Below are 22,422 nucleotides of genomic sequence, written 5' to 3' on the forward strand. Positions count from 1 at the left end.
TCACGTTAACAGCCGGGTTAAAGTTAACTGAGTTTTGGACAACAAGATAACGGTGCCGTTAAAGTCAACGGTCGGTTCAGTCTAGTTAACCCGTGGTTAAATAAATAACCCAGTGTTGAACAGGTGTCTATGTCTCTCAGATACTGTTCACAAATCTGACTAAATCCATGCCAGTGAGCTGCCCACCTCACAAAATGCTGATTACGCAAAGCACAGGTGTGCCTTAGACTGGCCACAACAAAAGGCCACTCCAAAATGTGCAGTTTTACTGCCAGAAAACCAGTCAGCGGCTGTGCCAAGGTTCTGGATCTTGTCAGGAATTGGAACACGTTATTACAGAAAGGCGGTTATTTTCCAGTAATCTGCCGGTCGATCATCTTGTGATGTCCATGTTAATACTGTATATGTCTTGTATATACACTTTGTTTTCTACACTGTGGTTGTTGTTCAAGTGATTCATGAATAAAGTCGCTGTGGTTCTTCATGCTTTCATTTATTGTGCATTCAGGGTGACGTCACTGCAGGAAGAAACTCTCAATGGTCCGGTTTGAGGCCAAGGAAATAATAACTGGTTTTAAATATATTACAGGTGCATTCTAACCTGTCTGCAGGCTATTTTATGTCTAAAATAGCCAACACCTAGCCCTCTCTGCAGGCTAAATAAAGACCCCCCTCCCTCATCCATCACTCAAGTCCATCTGCTTGAGAGTGAGCGAGCATCCTCATCATCCTCATCCTCACAAGTCTTCCAGCTCGCATCAGCTGCAGGAGCACCTGCGCCCTCGCAGTGGAGGAGATCAGACAGCGAGAACTCATGTCCCCCCGCTGTGCGGCGTGAAGCTGGATCACGCAGCCCGAAACCCACCACCCCTCCGCTGGGCCGCACCGGAGCAGCCGGCTCTCTGGACCGATGTCCTGGCCGAAATGTCCCGACACATCTACATACGGAACAAGATTGGTGAGGGCATCCAAGCGCCCATCTTCCAGGTAACGTCTCTCTAAATGACATCTCTTGCACTTCGTACATCCCATTTTATGTTTAGAGGGTTTTTTGTTGCAGCGTTCCTAATAAATGGACATTCATGGATGCTGCATTTCAATGTGTTGGCTTGATCGTCTCTACCTTACATTCAACTGGATGACGTTTAGCAAACATTGTTCAACTGATCATGAGAACAGGAGGCTATTTCAAGTCTTTTTGTGTGTCTTCTTGGCTTGAGAGATGGTGACCCAAATGAATGGCCCTGTTTGGGCTCTGGCTCATACTGACGTTGTCGTTCACTCTGGAGAATTGGACAGAAATGGGGCAAATCACTGGCAGATAATTAATTTAGCTCTCTGGAGACGAAGCCTGCAGTTATATTTGGACTTTAAGGGGGCGAGACAAAGAGAGGGAGCGAGGAAGTAAGAGGACAAAAGACACAATTCTTAAAAATAACAAAACGAAATTCAAAATCTTGCCATCAGGGAGGGGGTCACATGACCAGAGAGGCTGTACAGTGTTCCCTCGTTTATCACGGGGGATAGTTTCCCACGATGCTTGAAATCCTTGACAAGGATTACATATGTTTTAAGGCTGAGGCAGGCATGAACATTCTCTCACATTTCTCTCGTTTCAACACTCGTCTTCTAAATGTGGGAGGAAACCCCCTCACGCACGGGCAGAACATGCAAGCTCCACACAGAGATGCCCAGCAGAGATTAGTCATGTTCGTGCACCCTCCTTTGCACGATATGACGGCGTCGCAAATGTTGCACCGCGCCGGAATTTCAGCCAAACTTTTCAGGTTGAAATGGATGAACACGCGCTTCCTGACACTTCTTCTACGTTGGTGTTATGCGGCCATTTTTTCCAGTCGGCAGGCTGGTCCGTCATTGAAAGTAGGAATTGAATTTTTTTTTCAATGAATGATCCCGGGAGAATCGAAATTTGTTAGTCCCATCGATGGTCGATGCCCAACCATACAAGTTAGTTACGGAAACTAAAATCATTCTGACAAAATGCCGCTGCAGACACAACACAACAGAGTCGCCCCTTCCCACATGCAGAACAAGCACCATGATTCATGGGGCTTTGCAAAGTAAGCAGTAAGCCGAACCTGTTCCCGAACATTGGCCTCCGCCCAGGCTGGCCTTTGTCACCGATACGGTTCAGAATTTTCATGGACAGAATTTCTAGACACAGCCAAGGCGTCGAGGGAGTCCAGCTCAGGGGCCTTAGGATCTCGTCTCTGCAATTTGCAGACGATGTGGTCCTGATGGCCTCATCTGGCTGCGACCTTCAGCGTTTACTTTGAAGGTTCGCAGCCGATCTCGGATGAGACTCAGAACCTCCAAATCCGATCTTGTGGTTCTCAGTGGGAAATGGGTGGATTGCTCCCTCCCGGCTGGGAATGAGGTGGAGGAGTCCAATATCGGCTTATATTGTAGGATATCTGTAATTTGGAGCCTTGCAGGGATCCATTTGATGAGCAACTTCCAACCCTAGTAATATTAAAGACCGAAATGGGGCCACAAACAAAATCTTATTTAGGGTCACTAAAAGCCTTGGAAAAAAACTAGAAAGAAACGTTCTTGCTTCCATCGCAATGCAGCCAACACCACCACCTGCACCTTCACGTGGTAGGCTACACTACAAAGGATTCATAGCCGTCCGTCTGCCAATAATGTGAAAAGAAAAGTCCTGTGTTATCTGCAACTTTGTATTAGGGAATTGGCTCCACCACATCCGAAACTTTCAAGCCTCCCTGCCCAAAGCTGATTAGAAAGGATGATGGATTCCATCATACACCTACTGTACGTCATGTTGTTGCTACACACGTGCTGTATTATTATGCTTGGCATTTTAGTCTTTACTATCACGTATTTATAAATTACTACCGACAGCCAATTTTCAAAGACAAAAAGCATGCGTGAGCAAGTTTTCCCACAATTAAAAAAAATCCATGAATATGAATGCTGAGTCACAAAAAGTCCGAAATTTGGACCAGGACTGTGTTCTGCCTTGCACCAAGTGGCCGTGCAGAAGTGTGACATGGGCTGGATAAAATATCGAATGTATGTACAGTATTTGATCACAGTCAGGAGATCCAGTTTTGAAACCCTGTTGGAACGTCTCTGTGAGGAGTTTGCATGTTCTCCCTGTGCTCATGTGGGTTTTCTCCAGGTGCTTTCTCCCACAGTAAAAAAAACATGCATGTTAGGCTCACTGAAGACTCGCAATTTCCATCGTGTGAATGTGAGCACGAATGGTTGTTTGTCCGTATGCGCCCATGATTGGCTGGTGACCAGTCCAGGGTGTGCCCCGCCTTTAGCCCGCTAACAGGTTATGAGGACAAGCGCTATTGCTTTACTGTATATAAGAGTTACTGTATATTACTAGGTAGGCTACTGCTATTGCTGATTTGTTTTTCACTTTAGGTACTTTGGCTTCCTCCCACAGCCCATAAACATGTTGAAAATTGTTTTTCTACTGCATGTGCTTGGTCCAGGTGAACCGGGGGACTTACGCCAGGAGGAGCCGCCTGAAGAGGTCTGATGGCAGCACCACCTCCACCAGCTTTATCCTCAGACAGGTCCTGAGCAGTGCAATACAGTACAGTGTTCCCTCTTTTATCGTGGGGATAGGTTCCCAAAATAGCCCGCAATAAGTGAACTCCGCAAATAGCCAATTATATTTTTTTTACAATTACTATATATGTTTTAAGGCTGTAAAACTCCTCACCATACACTTCATACACTTACTGTACCTCAGACAGGCATTAACATTTTCCCACATTTCTCATTTGTTTAAACACTTTCAAAGTTCAAATTTCGCTTGAATTTTAATGATCAACCTTCTGTTGGATACAATAAATTATTAAGTGACTTCGTATTTCACTCCTTTGACCGTGCCTCTTCGTCCTGGCGCCGTTCGACTCAAGCGTTTTTGTGTCCTTGCTGAAACATATTGCTCCCGTCGTCGTATTTTCCTCACGCGGTTAGCTTCTTCTCTTTCTTCTCTTGTTTAGAGTATTGGCGGTTTGCAAGCAGCTCACACGGTTAGCTACTTTGCTAGCCATGACCACAACAGGAGAGATTGATTGACACTGGGGTACAGCCAATCAGGACGCAGAAGACAATGGGCGGTGCGGACAGAAGAGAGAGAACGTCCCACAATGCAATTCTTCTTAAAGGGCCGGGCTCGGCCTCTGAGAGCGTTCATACGCTGTAAAAAAAAAAAAAAAAAAAAATTGCACAAAAAAATCTGCGAAACAGCGAGTCTGCGAAATGTGAACCGCGATGGAGTGAGGGAACACACACACACACACACACACACACACACACACACACACACACATACTAATAAAAACAGTATACAAGTGTCCGAATATACACATAGAACACCAGTTGTGCACATTTTGCGCAAAAAAGATGCCTATCGCTGCCCGGAGGCATAGAACACCAAGTACCAAGTGCCCGAGGCAGGAGATTAAAAAATGAGTAATCTAACATGTTCGTTGCTGCAATGATGGTGGTGTAATGGTACAGCTGCTGCCTTTTCCTCCCCTGTTCGTGATACAGTCATTTTGCTAAGGGGCGGGGGAGGGGCCCCCATTTAGGCCAGGGGCGGTCCTGTATGTAACTAAAGGTCACTGTAATGAGATAACTTTCTTCTGTGCTGGTTTTGTTTTCCAACATACGTTCCTTTTGATTGAACGGGACTGCATGTGTTGACGTGCACCCGTAAGAAGCTTTATTTAGCGGTTTCCAATATGAAATTGCACATTTGAAATTTCGACTACGTACTGTATGTGGGTATTGAGGCAAGTAACAATATTAATAACTTCATTTTTAATTGAAGTTAAGGAGCGGGAACCACAGGAATGTGCCTTATACTGTATATAACATATATATACAGTATATATATGTTCTATTGTCCTTCTTGGTGTGAGTATTAGCGGCTTCCTTGCACTTTCTAGCACAGAATCCACGAGGATGAGGGCTAAAAGGGAAATGGTGGATGCTGCGCTCCACCCCTTCCACCCCCCTCCTCCGCTGATCCCTGCTGCCTCCCAGCTGACTGGCCAGCCAGACAGCCAATCAGATTGGTGCACATTTGCTCGGTCATCAGGCTTGGATCTGCTGCTGCTGCTGCTGCTGTTTTGCGTGTGTGATGAAATGAAATGCCAGAATCGGGCTACCTCCAGGGAGAGCCTCTCTGTCCTATAATGTGAGCCAGCCAGCAGCTCTGTGGGATCTGGGAGACGCTGCATCCATCAGGCCTCCAGAGGACCAGACGCCATCCAACAGGAAGGAGAGATCTCTGTTTTTTATAGTCTTCTGCGCTGTGAAGAGAGGGGATTGTCGTCATTCCCCCCATCCATCCTTTTTCTCCCCTCTCTGGTGGCCCCCTCCCTCCTCCTCCGCCTCCACACTTGCTTCCCCCCCCCCTCATTCTGTGTCAGAGGAGCGCGTTGGAATAACGAACCTCCATGTATGACAATTTGTACCTGCATGGATTTGAAGACTCGGAGGCGGTGAGTGCCTGAATGTGTGCTGCTGTCTTTGTGCCCACACAGAGCTTGCTGGAGAGGCCTGTGGGGGTCTCACCAGCAGCGTAGTGCAACGGTGGGCTATGCTTGCTTAGAGGGGGTTGGGTGGGTGTTGGTGTGTGAAGGGGTGGGGGTACACGGTAGGCGGATGGCCTCTGATGTGTCATTCCCCTCCATTTACCTCCATGTGTGAACGTGATGTACGGCTGCTGCTGCAGTCCGACATGATGAGCCAGGGCGAGTCACTTAGTGCTCATCATCACCAGGAGCAAAACATGTTCATTGTTACGTGCTCGAAATATGCGGGCCGAGCACTTTACAGTCCACCTGAGGCTGCCTGTGCCGAAGGCTCTGCCGAGGCGAGGAGAATCACGCGTCGTGATGTCATTAAGTGGATTGTGATGTTGATGAGTCACAAGCTGAAGCTCCTCCATTGGACGATGGCTCGGATGCTGCAAAGCTTCCACCCAGACCCAAAGAGTGAAACACTCAACTGGCACGTTCGTGTTACACAGACGACAAACGAAAGCAGCCGTGGTGCTCACACATATTACCCACAATGCAACACAGTCCATACTCGAGCGTTTCTTTTGTCAATTTTTTCTCAAGCTGAAGTAACCGTTTTGTCTCCTGGAGCCGGATAAGAAAAAGCCATTACACAGATGACTTCCCCGGCTGAGCAGCGCACGGCCGTGCTGAGCTGATCTTGATGTGTAGAATCAGCAGAGTAGGCCTTTTATTTAATCACAGCTTTAGAAACATAGCAAGTCAAGCAAAGGGCATTTCTGCAGAGGGCATTTGTTTTCTTTTATCGTGCAACTCAAGTGTCTTCCTTGAACTGATAATTGTAATGTTATATACATTCAGTATGTTATATATTCTATTTATTTTTAATTTAATTGAATGTAATACATTTGGTTCGTATTTATTTTGTTTATTTTTAAAAATATTTTTTTAAATTTATTGTGTTATATTTATATTCTATTGATTGGTTAAATGTGAAGTTGGAATTTCACATTCTCTATTCTCAATTATTTTCTGTCATGCCCCCCTAAGAGGACAGACCACTGAAGCTCCAATCCATGAGTTTGAAAGGCTTGCAGTTGGACTTAACTTTCAAAGCACTCGTATGACTCGATGTGGTCCAACACTACATAAAGTATAGAAGTATAAATCCAGCATAAAGCGTGGCGATGACATCACAGGCAGAGTGAATTGAGTGTAGCATCTGTCTCTTTACAGGACAAAAACTCACAAACTTGTGCTTTTGGAGAGGACGAGTCGGCAGTGCTTATTCCACTGCACATGTGCCAACCACACTGTAACCCTTGGCAACCACAACAGTCGCCTTTACATGACGTCATCCGCGCACCCACTCAACAGGCATGACTAATCAACTTACACGTTACTCGTAACAGTTAGATTTGTTGTAACACCTTCATTAAAAGTGCTAAAAAAAACACACGTCCATTACATCCTGCCGTGTTTAAATCCAACGCTTTATCTCCTGGTGTCGATTCAATCGACTGATTACCTTTTAAACCACGTTAGATCGATATAAGTCGTCCGGAATGGCAACTTGCTGAACACAGATCGATGTAGTTGGATCATAGGAATACAGATCGATACATCGGTGTAGTGGATGAATTGTTACACCCCTAAATTTTATGTGTATAGTTCCCCCTGCCTCTCATGCCCCCCATGACACCTCACCAGGGGGACCTACCCCACTACTTGAGACGCACTGACCTGCTGGGGTGCTCTGTGTTCGCAGGGCTCAGCTGATTCATATACTAGCAGACCATCAGACTCAGATGTCTCTCTGGAGGAGGAGCGTGAGGTGCAGGCCCAGGTCCAGAGCCAGAGCCCAAGCCAGAGCCAAGGACCGGGACAGAGCCGGCAGGAGCGGGAGCAGCAGGCCACCATCCAGCTGGAGAGAGCCAAGGTAGTCACCCACACACATGGAATTTGCAGGTTCTTTTTTTTTTTTTGGTCCTACAACTGATTGTGACTGTTCTTCCAGACCAAACCTGTGGCATTCGCTGTGAGGACCAACGTCAGCTACTGCGGCGCTCTGGATGAGGATGTTCCCGTTCCCGCCACAGCTATCTCCTTCGATGCCAAGGACTTCCTCCACATAAAAGAGGTTTGACGCGCCATGCGAATGAATCAGTCTTGTATCACCGAAGAACAATCAAGGCTATTTCCTTGTGTTGTTTCCCGTCTTCTGTGGCCCTTTTGTTTTTTTAGAAATTCAACAATGACTGGTGGATTGGCCGCTTGGTGAAGGAGGGCTGCGAGATCGGCTTCATCCCCAGCCCACTGAAGCTCGAGAACATCAGGCTCCAGCAGGAGCAAAAAAGAGGACGAGTTCAAGGGTAAGTAACAGGAAACCATGACGCACATGGCAAGTTGTTCAAATGAGGGGGAAATCGGCTTTCTATGAATGATTGACTAAAATTGATTACTACTAAGTTCCATGTTTAACTTTGGGTGGGTGCTACTGCAAATTTTGTTATCAATCAGATACAGACTAAATACAAGGCCAGTATTGCCAATACCGATACTTTTTACTTGACATTTTTAAATTGAATGACTTTGTCTTTAATTTGTTACAATCATGACTCCGTACAGAATAAAACACAGGAATAAGATCATTTAACAGAATAGAAATACAGCAATAGACGACAATTGAACAAGATCAACGAAAGTCAGAGTAAAATGAATGCAAAGTAAAAAAGCAAAATCAATTTTTCGCTGTCATGCAAATCCTTTGCTTTTTTTTGCCTCCAAAGCCCTCCTGTGTCCGATAACGTATTCCCAGAGACTCTAAACAGTACTGTATCACAGCAAAAGAAAAAAACACACATCAATACTATGGATATTTGTATTGATCTGCCAACCTGCGTGTAAACATATAGCTGTTTGTAAGGGTATGTTTACATGGCAATGACCTCGTAAAATTGGGATGTTCTTTGAGACGTCAAATGAAAAGCCTTGTCAACAAGTGTAAAAACGAGTAAAACCACTGTAATATGCATGCGAGTCCAGTGCTAGTTAACACAAACACTCCCATATGTGTATGCCTGACAGTAAACGCTTAACACGCATGCCCTCCGTCTGGACAGCATTTACATCTGGGGTATCCAAAGTGCGGCTGGAGGGCCATTTTTTTAGCCTAAATTAAGATACATTCATGTGACACGGTAATCCTCGTTCATCGCAGTAATTGGCTCCAGGTCCGACCGTGATACGTGAATTTCTGCGAAGTAAGATTCTTTATTTACAAATGCAATCTTTTAGTATAGTTAAAGGATAGAAAACCTGTTTACACCCTCCGAAATACAGTTTTTAACATTAGAGCCCTTTAGAGATTGCATAACACCCCGATAGTCACCTTTACACTTGTATTACGTAATATGATGTAAATGTGTTCCGGTGCCAGGGGAGCTTAGTGGGGGGAGGACAGGAAGTGACGTCGGGGGTTCATAGTTGATGTTTAGCTTGGCGTGAGCCACAGCCGCAACACTAGCCTGTGTTAGGGATTATTGTGCCTGTTGTGAGATCATTCAAACCTGCAATAAAAGCCTCATGTTTCGGTGATCAAGTCTGGTGCTTGTGTGTCTCACTGAACATTACTGACACCTAGTGAGCAGTGTAGACTACTATGCTGATTGCTGTTTAAACACGTTTTACATATTCTTGGCCTAAATTAAGCATTTTCAGGCATACAAATAGGTAAATGAACTAAAATACATACACGACATTAGGAGACATCAATCCATAAACCCATTTTCTCGTGGGGGCAACAGTCTCAGTAGGGAAGTCCAGACTTCCTGGTCCCTGGCCACCTCTTCCTGTTCCATCAGGAGGACACCGAGGCGTTCCCAGGCCAGCTGTGAGACATAATCCCTCCAGCGTGTCGTAGGTCTGCCCAGGGGCCTTCTCCCGGCTGGGCATGCCCGGAACACCTCACCAGGGAGGCATCCGGACTAGATGCCCGAGCCACCTCGATTGGCTCCTCCCATGTAAAGCCACGTACTCTGAGCCCCTCCCGGATGACCGAGCTCAGCGACTCACCCTACGAGATAGGGTGAGTCGCTGAGGTTTGACTAACAGTCGTACCCTTCCCTCCAGCACCCTGGAATAGACTTTCCCAGGGAGGCTGAGGAGTGTGATCTCCCTACAGGTGGAACACACCCTTCGCTCAATCTTCTTGAAAAGGGGGAGCAGCACCCCGGTCTGCCAGTCCAGTGGTACTGTTCCCAACTTCTATGCAGTGTTGAAGAGACGTGTCAGCCAAGACAGTCCCTCAACATCCAGAGCCTTGATGCTACGGAGGCTTTTATTGCAGGTTTGAATTACTGTATCTCACAACAGGCACATTAATAACATAATAATCACAATCATAACACGAGCTACTATTTAGGCTCAACTCTGAACCTTCGTTGTCACTTCCTGTCCACACATCTGGTAGACATTTATTGCAATACAAGCAAGTCTTATCTATTTATGTCTTGAATGGCTTATTTTCTCTGATAGGTAGACTAGGTAATACCTTAGTGTAAAAGTGGCTATAGGGGTGTTATTTCATGTCTAGAGGGCTCTCATAATGTTGAAAAACGTATTTCAGAAGGTAATAAACAGGTTTTCTATGCTGTCCTTACAAAATATTACATACTTTGTGGAAATTCACTGAACATAGTGTATACACTACCGGTCAAAAGTTTGACAACACTCCAATTTCTCTGGAGTGTTTAGATGCTCTGTCTCTGTTCCATTGTTAATTCCCCTTTTTCTTGCCATTTCTGTAGCAACACATGACTTTCTCCAGTACAATGCTGTTCAACTCATGTTCACCAGGGTGTAGTACCGCAGTGTATTCCCAACACTGTTTCTATGCAGACAGAGGATGTAGTAAGTACACCAGAACGTGGACCACCTGTAGGAATGAGTTGCACCAACTGCCAAGGCTTGATCAACCTCCATTTCTGAAGAACAGCTTTAAATTATTGACCCATTTTGTGGTCCCTGAAAAAGTATCATTCTGAAATACACATTATTTCTCAGTTTTGGGTAACCGTACCTTTTTGTTTTTAAACCTCTGGCACTTCACCACTTACCTTTGTAGCATTTCAAGCTATTCACTGGACGTCAACGACCTGAATTTCAATCAATAACTGGAACAATTGTGGTCTTCTAAAACATTTTGACCGGCAGTGTATTCACCTCCATTGGACTGCGTTGAGCATCTTTAATGCACAAACTGTATCAAAGTGGCCTCCACATCCTTCAGGGGTTTTTTGTATGTGGCCCTCACTGCAAAATGTTTGGACATCGCTGGTTTACATGAATTGGAAAGTGTAACCTTCCGAGACACTTTTGAAACATTTGCTATTGTCATAGAAACCAGTGACAATCTCCTGCACGCCACGAGTGATTTGGTTCGGTGTACATTTTTTAGGATGGTTTCAGGACCGATCAGCCTTGCATGCGCTTTCTTGTGTATGTGAAGGTGTCGTCCAGCGTTTGTAAAGTAGCTTGCATGCACTTCCTCAAACCTCAAAGCGACACTAATTAACGCTAATATCGCAGGATCAGACTGCTCCATCGCTCCACTGGCAAGCTCGGTGACTGCCACCAAAGTATCTCAGACGATACCCTGTAGTCGGGTTTCCTGGAATGATCCCTTTAGATTTCCTCACATTTTCCGCATTAATGCCACGCTGTGTTTCTGTCTCTCTTTATCCCCCTCTTGTGTTTTCCAGTAAGTCTGGAGGGAACTCCTCTTCCAGTGTAGAGGATGAGGTGTCTGCCTCTATCCGACCCCTCATATCCTCGGCAGGTGAGCGCATCAGACAGGGGGAGAGGGCCCTAAGTAGCAAGCCACCTGCTTAGAGTCGAGCCTCCTGAACCACAGCAGCCTAGAATAAGACCATACAGCCTTCCCATGTCTCTGATTAGAGCATAAGTTCACTGCCTACAGTTGTTGGTACATTTTCCCATGATCCTCCTCTTCCTCCAGTTGAGGACTGCAGGCGCTCTGAGACTGGGGCTTACCACAGTGTGAACCCAACGACAAGACTATGAACCCCCCCATGAACAGCACTCATGTGATTTTGTGACTATAATAGGAACATAGAAACACTTTTTTTCATATTTCTCTTTCTGATAGTTGATAGTTGGTAGGTTTCCTTTGCTCATAGCACGCATGTTTACAAGGTTTTTGACTGTGGCTCCTCCCCCAAGCAGCCGCTGATGACCCTGTCGCTGTCTTCTCTCCCCTCCCACAGGAAAGCAGAAACAGAAAGTGGTAAGTTGGTGAAACCCACTCATGAAGCATCCGCTGAGCTCTTGTGGCGTCCATTGCAGAATGACAGGAGCTTGTGGCGCTCTCGCCACACATCCCATGGAGCGCAATACTTCAGGCTCACTGAAGTATCAAAATTGCCTTTACACATTTATTTGTTCTTACATCCGTCATGAACAATGACCAGCGTAACCATGTAGTTCAAATATGTCTGTCAGCAGACGATACCGAAGCACACATCTGTGTCCTGTTCGCTTGCCACACTGGCATGTCGCTCCTCATCCTTTCAACCTCTTCTTACGTTTAAGCATCGTTTTCCGCAAGCATTACAGTTTGAGCAGGGTTTTTTTTGCATTTCCATTGTTCATAAGCTGTGAATGGTCCCAAAACCGCAAGGCCGCTACCGCTACAGACACTGCAGTTCATTCATTAATTGTACTTCTTGTCGTAAAATGTGTCTTCAGCCACATGCCAAGGAGGAGGAACCAAAAATAACAGACGCACTTCTTTGTTGTCTTGATTACGACCTCACACTCCTCTGTTGAATTCGCTGGCAATGATGCGCTGTGACGCCACGCTATTCATATAGTTCACATAGCTATCACCATCCTAAATGCATCATGACAAAGTGAACTGAACTGTACCGCTTGGTGGAAACATGACTTGAATAAGTTTGCTTCATGCACCAGCAGCCTGTCATCCAACATCTGATTTTCATCCACGTTCATCCGCTGCCCATAAACAGAGCCGTCTGATTGTCTTGTTGTGGCTCACATTTGGCTGACTGCTGCTGACGAAACGTTTGCGTTGACAGACGGAGCACATCCCCCCGTATGACGTGGTTCCCTCCATGAGGCCGGTGGTACTGGTGGGACCTTCACTCAAGGGTTATGAGGTGAGGTTCAGAAGACTTTTCTTTCACTTCTCCTTTTCCGAGACAATCCATCCACCTCACCGGTACGTCGTATCGGGATGCTAATTGGACAGAATGATGATTGCACAGGTGGGCCTTAGGATGGCCAAAATAAAAGGCCATTGTTGTGGAATTGTAGAGATTATGGCTTCCGATAGGGGGAAAAGCATCCTTTAGTATGAGCATTCAAACTTTTCCGCTGGGACATGTAGACTAAATCACCTTTTTGATGGCTTTGGCATACAGTGGAGCCTCAGTTAGAGTACGTCCCCTGTTAGTGTGCTTTTCAGTGAATGTTGAAAATTTACGCACATTTTCATACAACAATACGGTCGTGTTAATACCCTGTGTGAGTCCAACTGTGTTCTTAATGTACATTATTGGTTACACGTTTTAGAACACCCCATTTTTTCCAGTTATTTATTGAAATTCAAGTCGTTCAAGTCCAATGAATAGTAAATGGTAAGGTTACCCATACTGAAAAGTACCGTAATGTGTATTTCAGAATGATACAAAAAGGCCACAAAATGGGTTAACAATTTCAAGCGGTTCTGCAGAAATGGAGGTGGATCAAGCTCATTCCTACAGGTGTTCCCAGTTCTGGTGTACTTACTCCCTCCTCTGTCTGTTTAAAAGCAGTGTTGGGCACACACTGTGGTTCTAACTCGTGAACATGAGTGGAACAGCATTGTACTGGACAAACTCATTTGTCGCTACAGAAATGGCAAGAAAAAAGGGAATTAAAAATGGGAGCCAGACAGAGCATCTAAACACATGAACAATGTAGCTTTTTCCTCCAGAGAAATTGGAGTGTTGTAAAACCTTTGACCGGTCGTGTGTTTTAATCACAAAACGTCCTTAGCTTATAACAGAGGAGCTAGCTTGCTAACAAAATGGCAACCGGAAGCCAGCTACGTAGCCCGTCTATGATGTCATCACTGAGTTTTACATGCATAAAACACTGACTGTGTTTACATGCAGTCAATATTCGGGTTAAAGGTCAATATTCCGGTTTCTGAAACATTTGGAATAAACCGTTTACATGCAAAAAAAAAAAAGCCGCACGGACAATGTTTCGACGCACGGTAAACGTCATCTCCGCTTCTTCTTCCTGTATCCAAAAACAACAACACCACCACCGGCACGGCGGATAATGAACCCCTTTGGTTGCGTTTCGGTGCTGGTACTGACCCACCAGCAGTACTTGACACTATTCTGTCTCACCTTCTTCATTAATGGAAGGCGAGAATGTGAAGAAATAGGAAATGGAGCCGGAGCTGTGTCATCCATATCCATGCTTCATGCCCAGACAGAACATGCGCAGAACACAAATTAATCTTCCTTTTGATCGGGATATCCCGATAGGCGTAACATGACCCGATTTTCGGGTTAGAAAAGGAGTAGCCCAGGGGCAATATTCAGGTTTTTCAAAAGGGTTATTGGTGTTTACATGGCTGTGCTAATATTCCAGTTATGATAAGGTTATTTGACTGCATGTAAACGTAGTCAATGACAAATGAAAGGGATAAATGAACATTTAAGGTTGAGTTTACCTTCATTGAAGATGACATTATTGACGCGACTCTTCTCAAAGGCACGATGTGGCAGTGAGACAACACAAACACCACTTTCCTGTTTTATTGCTTGAATTCAATAGTGGTTTTCGCCTTCTTTATGGCTCCATTTTGGGTTATTGAGGTGAGAAACACAATCGAATTACAGACATAACTCGCGGCAAAACAAGAAGGTGGTGTCCGTGTGGTGTCTCGCTGCCACGTCGTGTCTTTGGGAATAGTCACATCAAGAATCACGTCTTCAATGAAAGTAAAAGTAACCACAAATATTCATTTATCCCTTTCATTCGTAATTTATATGCATGTGGAAATGTTTGCTGCATGTAAAACTATAAAAACGTGTTTTGCGTTAACATTTGTGGCTTTCTGGAATGGATTCATTGGATTTACATGATTTCTTATGGGAAAAATCGATTCAGTCAACATCCATTTTGGTTAGAGTCGGACCTCTTCTGGAACGAACCACCGGCACAAATGTACCCCAGATAGCGAGAAATACCCGGCATCAGTGTCTCATTGCCAGTAAACTTGGTGCACGTTCAACATGACACGATGCACATAAATCATCCTATACAGTGAGACACACAGTTTGTCGGGCATTTTGGTTTGCAGGTGCCATTGTTGGTGGATTTGGGCCATTTTCAACTTAGTTTTCTGGGTAATTTTCTAATGTGGGCTGTGTTAAATTTTACTTGCATTCATTATGCACTTCGTTCTTGAAGAATTTTGACAGTTGCGTACTTTTCAGTGATGACAATTGCAACATCTACCCGCTTCTTCTTTTTCGGTTCAATACTTTCGACTGCCAGTCGGCGGTTGTTCCATAGCGGCCATTATTTCAAGTTAATCCCTCCCCTCTGCCAACAGCGCACTGCACGGCTTCACAGTATGAACGTGAGTATTCAACAGACCAACACTCAGCCATAGCATTTCTGATTTCTGAAAAATTCAAAAGCACACTAGGAAGTTTAATCTTAATTGCGTAAAGGATGCCAAGCTAGTGTGGCTGTGCCATAGTACGTTGCGTAAACCTCACTCCCTGATACCTTAAGAGCTGCGCTAGACGATGAGTTGACAGCCCAAGGCGTTTAGCTCAACTTTTCCGTGGGGATGAGTGGATTGTGTGCGGGGCTGGACCACGTGGGTGACCGCTGTTACACTGGTGCCGTGCAGGTGAGTGTTAGCGCGGCTGTGCTATAGTACGTTGGTGGACCTCAAGCTCTGCACTGAACAATGGGCCGACAGCCCATCTCAACTTAACTGTCATTCAGTGGGGATGTGTAGATTGGGTTGAGCCCCAGCATATGCAGGGTTGGACTGTGCGGGTGGCCGTCGTCAATATGGGAGCTTTTTAGCTGATGACCTAACATCTGTGAACCTCTTGTGTACAGGTGACTGATATGATGCAGAAAGCACTCTTTGACTTCCTGAAGCACAGATTTGATGGCAGGTAGGACGCGTGTGACCATCTTTCTTCATGTTCTCCTTTCAAATCAAGTGGATCTTCAAGAATCTTTGTTTCCGCCTTGCAGGATATCGATTACACGAGTCACGGCGGATATATCTTTAGCCAAGAGATCTGTCCTGAACAACCCGAGTAAGCGGGCCATCATTGAGCGGTCCAACACCCGTTCCAGCCTCGGTGAGGAAAAGGCCCCTTCGTTTTGGTCCTGCGGCCAGTCGATCCTCACTTGTGTTTTGTGTCATCAGCTGAAGTGCAAAGCGAGATCGAGCGGATCTTTGAGCTGGCCCGTTCCTTGCAGCTGGTAGTGCTGGATGCCGACACCATCAACCACCCGGCCCAGCTCCTCAAGACCTCCTTGGCTCCCATCATTGTTCACGTCAAAGTGTCCTCACCTAAGGTACGCTCCAACGGGGGGGTTTTCCCACATGTCCACTTCATGGAGGTCATGGCGTTTATTCATTAGATGAAGCTCGGTGATCTTCACAGTGACGGAGAAGTCATTCAGTGGACGCAAACAACAAGAACATCTTGATATTTAAAGACAGAATTCCCCAATGTTAAAAGGTAGCAGTTTCTATGATGGGTCGTGCTTTTCCTTCCAATCTGCACCGACTCAACTGCATCGTAGCCCCTTTGCATGGGGCGCACACACACACACACACACACACACACACACACACCACACTTATCCAGAGCGACTACAGTGAAGATCAACAAGTTTTCAACCAAAAATCCTTCAAGATTTCAGTCTGGTTAGAATGAGTGCACATTTTTAAGCGCTCTCGTTATGTAGATCTCACAGACACTCTGAGCATGAGCAGTGCATGCCCAAGACCTCCAAAAATCCGCACTTACACGTCTGTGTTTGTCCTTGTCATCCAGGTTCTACAGAGGCTAGTCAAGTCCAGAGGGAAATCTCAGAGCAAACACCTGAATGTCCAGCTTGTGGCTGCAGACAAACTGGCTCAATGTCCTCCGGTCAGTGGGCATCTTCACAGCACGTCGGCCTTATTTTATGCAAATAATAACAGTCGGGCGTTTGCTGGCAGGAAATGTTTGACATCATCTTGGACGAGAACCAGCTGGAGGACGCCTGCGAGCACCTTGCCGAATACCTCGAGGCCTACTGGAAAGCAACACATACCTCGATGGCGACGCCCTTGAACCCCTTGCTGGGACGCAACCTGGGCACCAGCACCCTCACGGCGTACCCCACCAGCATCTCTGGACTGCAGGTACACCTCCACCAGTTATTTTTTAGTTTTATGTACATGACCGATTGCTACTCACCAAACTTGTGCGCCATCTTAGCAGAGCCAAAGAATGCAACAGAGCAACCACACGGGAGACCACTCCACTGCGAACGAGCGTCGCAATCTGATGACGTCTGATGAGAACTACCACAACGAGCGAGCACACAAGGGACGCAACCGCATGTCGTCGGGCTCGCAGCATAGCCGAGAAGACCCCTACCAGGACTACCAGGACCCCTATCAGGATGCGTACAAGCCACACCGCAACCGTAGCTCCCCGGGCAGCTACAGCCATGACTCCCGGCACCGGCTCTGAACCCACTTGAATCATCACAGGCGTCCAGATGGTCCAGATTCCACCCACGAATGAACGCTGCCACATAGCCAAGATACCCCCAAGTTGCCCCTATTTTCAGGGTGGTTCTTCATGCCTCCAAAACGTTCACTAAATTCATTCAAGTTTCAGGACGCCCACGCCAACTTCTGGACCTTCTAGATCACGCCGAGAAGAACGATTGTGCTGGCTTCCGTCAGCAGTGGTGCTGACGTGCCGTCACACCGTGTGAGAAGGAGGTCCGCCGCACACAGACTGCTGACATCCGCGCGCCTAACCATGTAAAAATCCTCTCGCCTTTTAGCTTCCTGCATGTTGATAGATGATGAACGTCTGCTTCCACTGCATAGCTCTTTTGTAACTATCCTGTACATACGGACGTCCCATTTGGTGAATCACCGAACTGCGGTTTGAACGGAGGGGTGAACTGGCTGCTAGTTGAAAACTTGGTGCTTCACATTCCTGAAACATTTTGGTTGGTTAACATCACTTTTCATTTAGGGGCAACGGCCCCTGCCAACGGTTTAGGAGCTCGAGTATTATTTTATTTTTTTTATTTTATGTTTTTTTAAAGCATTTACTGGGTAAGTTTCAATTTGGTCGTATTTAAATGACAGTGCGTTCTTTTTGTTTCCGTGTTGTTTTAGTGGCTTATTTCCTGTGCTTGCTTTCGCCTGCGTCTCCTCAGGTCCATTAGGTGCTTGCCAGCCCCGCCCACATGCCACCATCTCCTAGCCAATCAGCCTCCTGCTTGCTTTTGCGTCACGTTGTGTCACTCCTTGAATCCTGACCCCTTTTGTTGACAAGTTAAAGTCACATTAACTTCACTTTCTCCTTTTATTCAACTGAAAGTTCTGCCTAGAATGAATTCATTTAGTTTTTGGATCCATCTTGCCAGCTTGATTGTTCCCTTGAGCTCGCAACACGACCCTTGAGCCGTCGTTCATGCTAGCATGATGCACATTTCTCCCCCCTGAGAAACGAGCAAAGGAAAGAGAACTGTTGCGTTGCCGTAGGAGGCCGTGCACAGTAACACCTAACAGACAAACGTGTCTTTGAGAAAGTGTTTGCATGACTTGAGGCGAACGATGTGACGTCGTGGGGGTGTCCATGTAGCTCACCCACATGGTGCTGCTGTGGTTGCTGGTCATCATTTTAAAGCTCCTTATGTTGGTGCTTTGGTTTTTTTTTTGTAAATATGTTCTTCTCCAGAACACAAACCCCACCAGCCGACGTTAAAGGAAAACTGCACTTTTTTGGGCGAGAGAGTTTGCCCATCGTCCACAATCCTTACGTGAGACATGAACACACGTCCTTCTCTTCTCTGTGCGTTCTAAAGATAGGAAAACTCATGACTGCACATAATGGGACACACCTAAGCAGCCTAACAAAGACCGCTATTAAAATACCTCCAACAAGGGTTTATGGTGATATATCCATGCTGTAACGTAGTAACCGGTACGTTCATGATGGACTGGAATACTTCACAGTATTTTGCCGTATTTTTATCCTTTTAAGCATGACCGGAACTTCCTTCCTCGGCGCATTGATGTCACATAGCGACACGTAAACGAAGGCCTACACCTGCCGTTAACTTTTCCAAACTCAAAAATAAAAACACAGCAGCTGTGGTGTCAGCTGCAATACAGTATGTAGCCTTACAACAACGTCGCTGTAGCCGGGTTCATAAGCACGTCAAGCGATGTGGAAATGGAGATTTGTTGCCACTTTTTGGAGTCTTTTTCAGAAGGCTTTATAGGCGGAAGATGTGTTTCCCATTACGTGCAATAAGGAGCTGTCTCTTTTTATCTGTTTTTTTATCATAAGAACGCAGAGAAAATAAAGGGACATACAGTGGTGTGAAAAAGTGTTTGCCCCCTTCCTGATTTCTTCTTTTTTTGGATTGTTTGTCACACTTCAATGTTTCACATCATCAAACACATGTAAATATTAGTCAATGACAACACAACTCAACACAAAACCTTTTATTATTAAGGGAGACAAAAAATCCAAAGCTACATGTCCCTGTGTGAAAAAGTGATTGCCCCCTAAAGCTAATAAGTGGTTGCCCCCCCCTTAGCAGCAACAACTGCAATCAAGCGTTTGTGATAACTTGCAATGAGTCTCTTCCAGCGCTGGGGAGGAATTTTAGCAGAATTGTTGTCATTCAGCCACATTGGAGGCTTTTCCTTTTTAAGGTCATGCCACAGCATCTCAATAGGATTCAGGTCAGGACTTGGACTAGACCACTCCAAAGTCTTCATCCATTCAGAGGTGGACTTGCTGGTGTGTTTTGGATCATTGTCCTGCTGCAGAACCCAAGTTGCTTTCAGCTTGAGGTCACCAACAGATGGCCGGACATTCTCCTTCAGCAGAATTCATGCTTCCATTTATCACAGCAAGTCTTCCTGAAGCAGCAAAATAGCCCCAGACCATCACACTACCACCACCATATTTTACTGTTGCTATGATGTCCTTTTTCTGAAATGCGGCGTTACTTTTACGCCAGATGTAATGGGACACACACCTTCCAAAAAGTTCAACTTTTGTCCTGTCAGACCACAGAGTATTTTCCCAAAGGTCTTGGGGATCATCAAGATGAGACAAACCTTAATGTTGTTTTTGTTCAGCAGTGGTTTTGGTCTTGTAACTCTGCCATGCAGGCCGTTTTTGCCCAGTGTCTTTCTTATGGTGGAGTCATGAACTCTGACCTTAACTGAGGCAAGTGAGGCCTGCAGTTCTTTGGATGTTGATGTGGGGTCTTTTGTGACCTCTTGGATGAGTCGTGGCTGCACTCTCAGGGTCATTTTGGTTGGCCGGCCACTCCTGGGAAGGTTCACCACTGTTCCATGTTTGGGCCGTTTGTGGATAATGGCTCTCACTGTGGTTGGCTGGAGTCCCAAAGCTTTAGAAATGGCTTTATAACCTTTTCCACACTCATAGATCTTAATTATACATCAAATCTCAGTTATGTTATGTTTTAACGGGGGGGGCAATCACTTTTTCACACAGGGACATGTAGCTTTGGATTTTTTTCTCCCTTAATAATAAAAAGTTTCATTTAAAAAGTGCATTTTGTGTTGAGTTGTGTTGTCATTGACTAATATTTACATTTGTTTGATGATCTGAAACATTTAAGTGGGACAAACATGCAACTGTCATGGGGGGGCGTGAGAGGCAGGGAGGGCTTTCAGTATTAGTGCAGACCTGCCAACATGTATGAATTTGTCGTACTCAGCATGCATTTTGACTCTTGAATACGCTTGTATGCTTCACTGCTCTCCAATTTGTTGCATTTTGCTGGTTTCAGTTTCGAGATCAGTCTGTACAGTAGAAGTGAATAAATAGATAATAATCAGTTTCTCGACCGTATTATTCGATTCGAGTTCCTATGAATCATTCACTAAATTGAACCGCGTACTCGATTCACCAAACGTGGTAGCATAGGTGAGTAAGTGAACGGGTTAATGGATGCGTAGACCCGTGACTCCCGATTCAGCAAAAAAACTTGCTCGTTTCGAACAACTCGTTCATGACCGGCATGCAGAAATGTCTCTTGTTTATTTGGCATAAACGTTGCAGCTGCATGCAAATTCTACATACTCATTAAACTGAAGTAAAAGTGAGCTTATGTTTAACACGCGTCACGGTGTGGGGGTTGCGCTCTGATAAGAGAAATCTTTTACGAGCACATGAAGTTCACTGCTGTCACCAGTGCAACCAGTGCAGCACCAGTTTGCTATGGATGCATCGGACTTGATTGAGATCTCCTGCAAGATACTTGAGCGCTTAGCATATTTAGTGTCAGGGTTTGACGTTATTCGTGTCAAAATCAGGTGGCGAGCTACCTGTTGGACACCCCCAGGGTAAGTGACGTTAAAGATAAAGAGGAGAAGGAGCAAGTAACCCTGTAGTATTTTAACCGCTGCGGTTGACCGAGAGGGGAAACATTTTCCATGTAAAATAGTACAAAAAAACAGCGTGCTGCTTGAAAAGATGAGAGAATTTCCGCGTCTCTCGTGGCCAATTACGACCGGAGAGATGTGCAATTAGATGAAACGTTGAACAAAACAGAGGGAGAATAATTCCAGTCAAAAAGCTGATTTATTTGTGCTTATTTTAATAACGTCTTTTGAGTGACGCTCCACACAGTGAAATGAAGGCAACAACACCACGAAGGTTTCAGTCGCGTGCCCTACAGAGCAGCACGCTGTTTACGTACTGTACTATGCAACCGCAAACTGCGTGCAAGGCTTCATGCCGTGGCCTCCCCGAGCATCTCCTTTTCCACACAGCTTCATCTGGACTGTCAAGGGAATCTTGTGTTTATTGTGGATTTGTCTGTGGAAGGTGAAAACCCCCCAGCGGCTAATGCGCTATTTGCATGCATAATATACCCTTCTTGTTTATAAAGAGGAATTAGAGAAAACCATGTGACTTTGGAGGTGGGCTGCGTTTAAAGGCAAAGCTCCAAGTGACTTCAAATATTTCTTTTGCAAAATAAAAAAGCCGTTCTGAAGATTGTCTGCTCTAATCTTGTCTTTTCACACATTGTATGCGCAGGATATCGATTGGTGACGAGTAAGGAGAAAAAAAACTAAAAACATTTTTACTGAAGACAATTTTGATATTGTGGAAGATTTTAATTTCAAAGTTAGACCTTATTTGTGAAAGTCAGCTTTTATAATTGGAGGCCTGGCTCATTGAGACAAATTTACAACACCTGACCGCTAGAGGTCAGTATTTCAAGTACAGTACATCATACTGTAGCTCTGATTAATGAGTGGTGGGTGCATAGAAAATTAGATATACAGTATACACATATTATACATGTGTATTTATGTAACGGATGCCAGCCTGTGAAGCTGTGCAAATGTACGTTGGTAAACCTCACTCCCTCTGCCTTAAGACCTGCGCAGAACACACCATCGAAATCCCGATCTTTCGGCCGTGTGGTCAGCGTTCTCGCCTGCCTTTACGAAAGTCGTGTGTTCATACCCCGGTGCGGGCATCGCGAAACAAGATGGGTAACATTTATT

The 22,422-nt window shown here is 45.4% G+C and overlaps 1 protein-coding gene across 4 annotated transcripts; it reads left to right on the forward strand.

Moving 5' to 3' along the window:
- The first annotated feature begins 753 nt into the window (after positions 1-753).
- On the forward strand, positions 754-21,942 carry LOC129187649 (voltage-dependent L-type calcium channel subunit beta-4-like). 4 transcript variants are annotated; one of them, XM_054787231.1, is made up of 14 exons: positions 754-987; positions 3,492-3,575; positions 7,309-7,479; positions 7,558-7,680; positions 7,785-7,912; positions 11,303-11,379; positions 11,828-11,847; positions 12,659-12,739; positions 15,723-15,781; positions 15,864-15,973; positions 16,042-16,193; positions 16,679-16,774; positions 16,846-17,031; positions 17,111-21,942. In XM_054787231.1, exons 1-14 carry the CDS (start codon positions 925-927, stop codon positions 17,363-17,365), a joined length of 1,605 nt encoding a protein of 534 aa, XP_054643206.1. In that variant the 5' UTR covers positions 754-924; the 3' UTR covers positions 17,366-21,942. The 4 variants fall into 4 exon arrangements, with proteins under 4 accessions (XP_054643206.1, XP_054643196.1, XP_054643223.1 ...); XM_054787221.1 differs by having other exon boundaries at positions 757-987; positions 17,108-21,940; XM_054787248.1 differs by lacking the exons at positions 754-987; positions 3,492-3,575 and adding an exon at positions 5,086-5,519 and having other exon boundaries at positions 17,111-21,941.
- The last annotated feature ends 480 nt before the right edge of the window (positions 21,943-22,422 follow it).

Source organism: Dunckerocampus dactyliophorus, chromosome 1, assembly GCF_027744805.1.
Source record: "Dunckerocampus dactyliophorus isolate RoL2022-P2 chromosome 1, RoL_Ddac_1.1, whole genome shotgun sequence".
Taxonomy (NCBI): Eukaryota; Metazoa; Chordata; class Actinopteri; order Syngnathiformes; family Syngnathidae; genus Dunckerocampus; species Dunckerocampus dactyliophorus.

Excerpts from the sequence above, each read along its gene's own strand:
- LOC129187649 (XM_054787221.1), top strand. The coding sequence starts at position 925 with ATGTCCCGACACATCTACATACGGAACAAGATTGGTGAGGGCATCCAA. Across the intron at positions 3,576-7,308 it reads CCAGCTTTATCCTCAGACAG|GGCTCAGCTGATTCATATAC; the intron begins GTCCTGAGCAGT and ends CTGTGTTCGCAG. Across the intron at positions 16,194-16,678 it reads TCAAAGTGTCCTCACCTAAG|GTTCTACAGAGGCTAGTCAA; the intron begins GTACGCTCCAAC and ends CTTGTCATCCAG.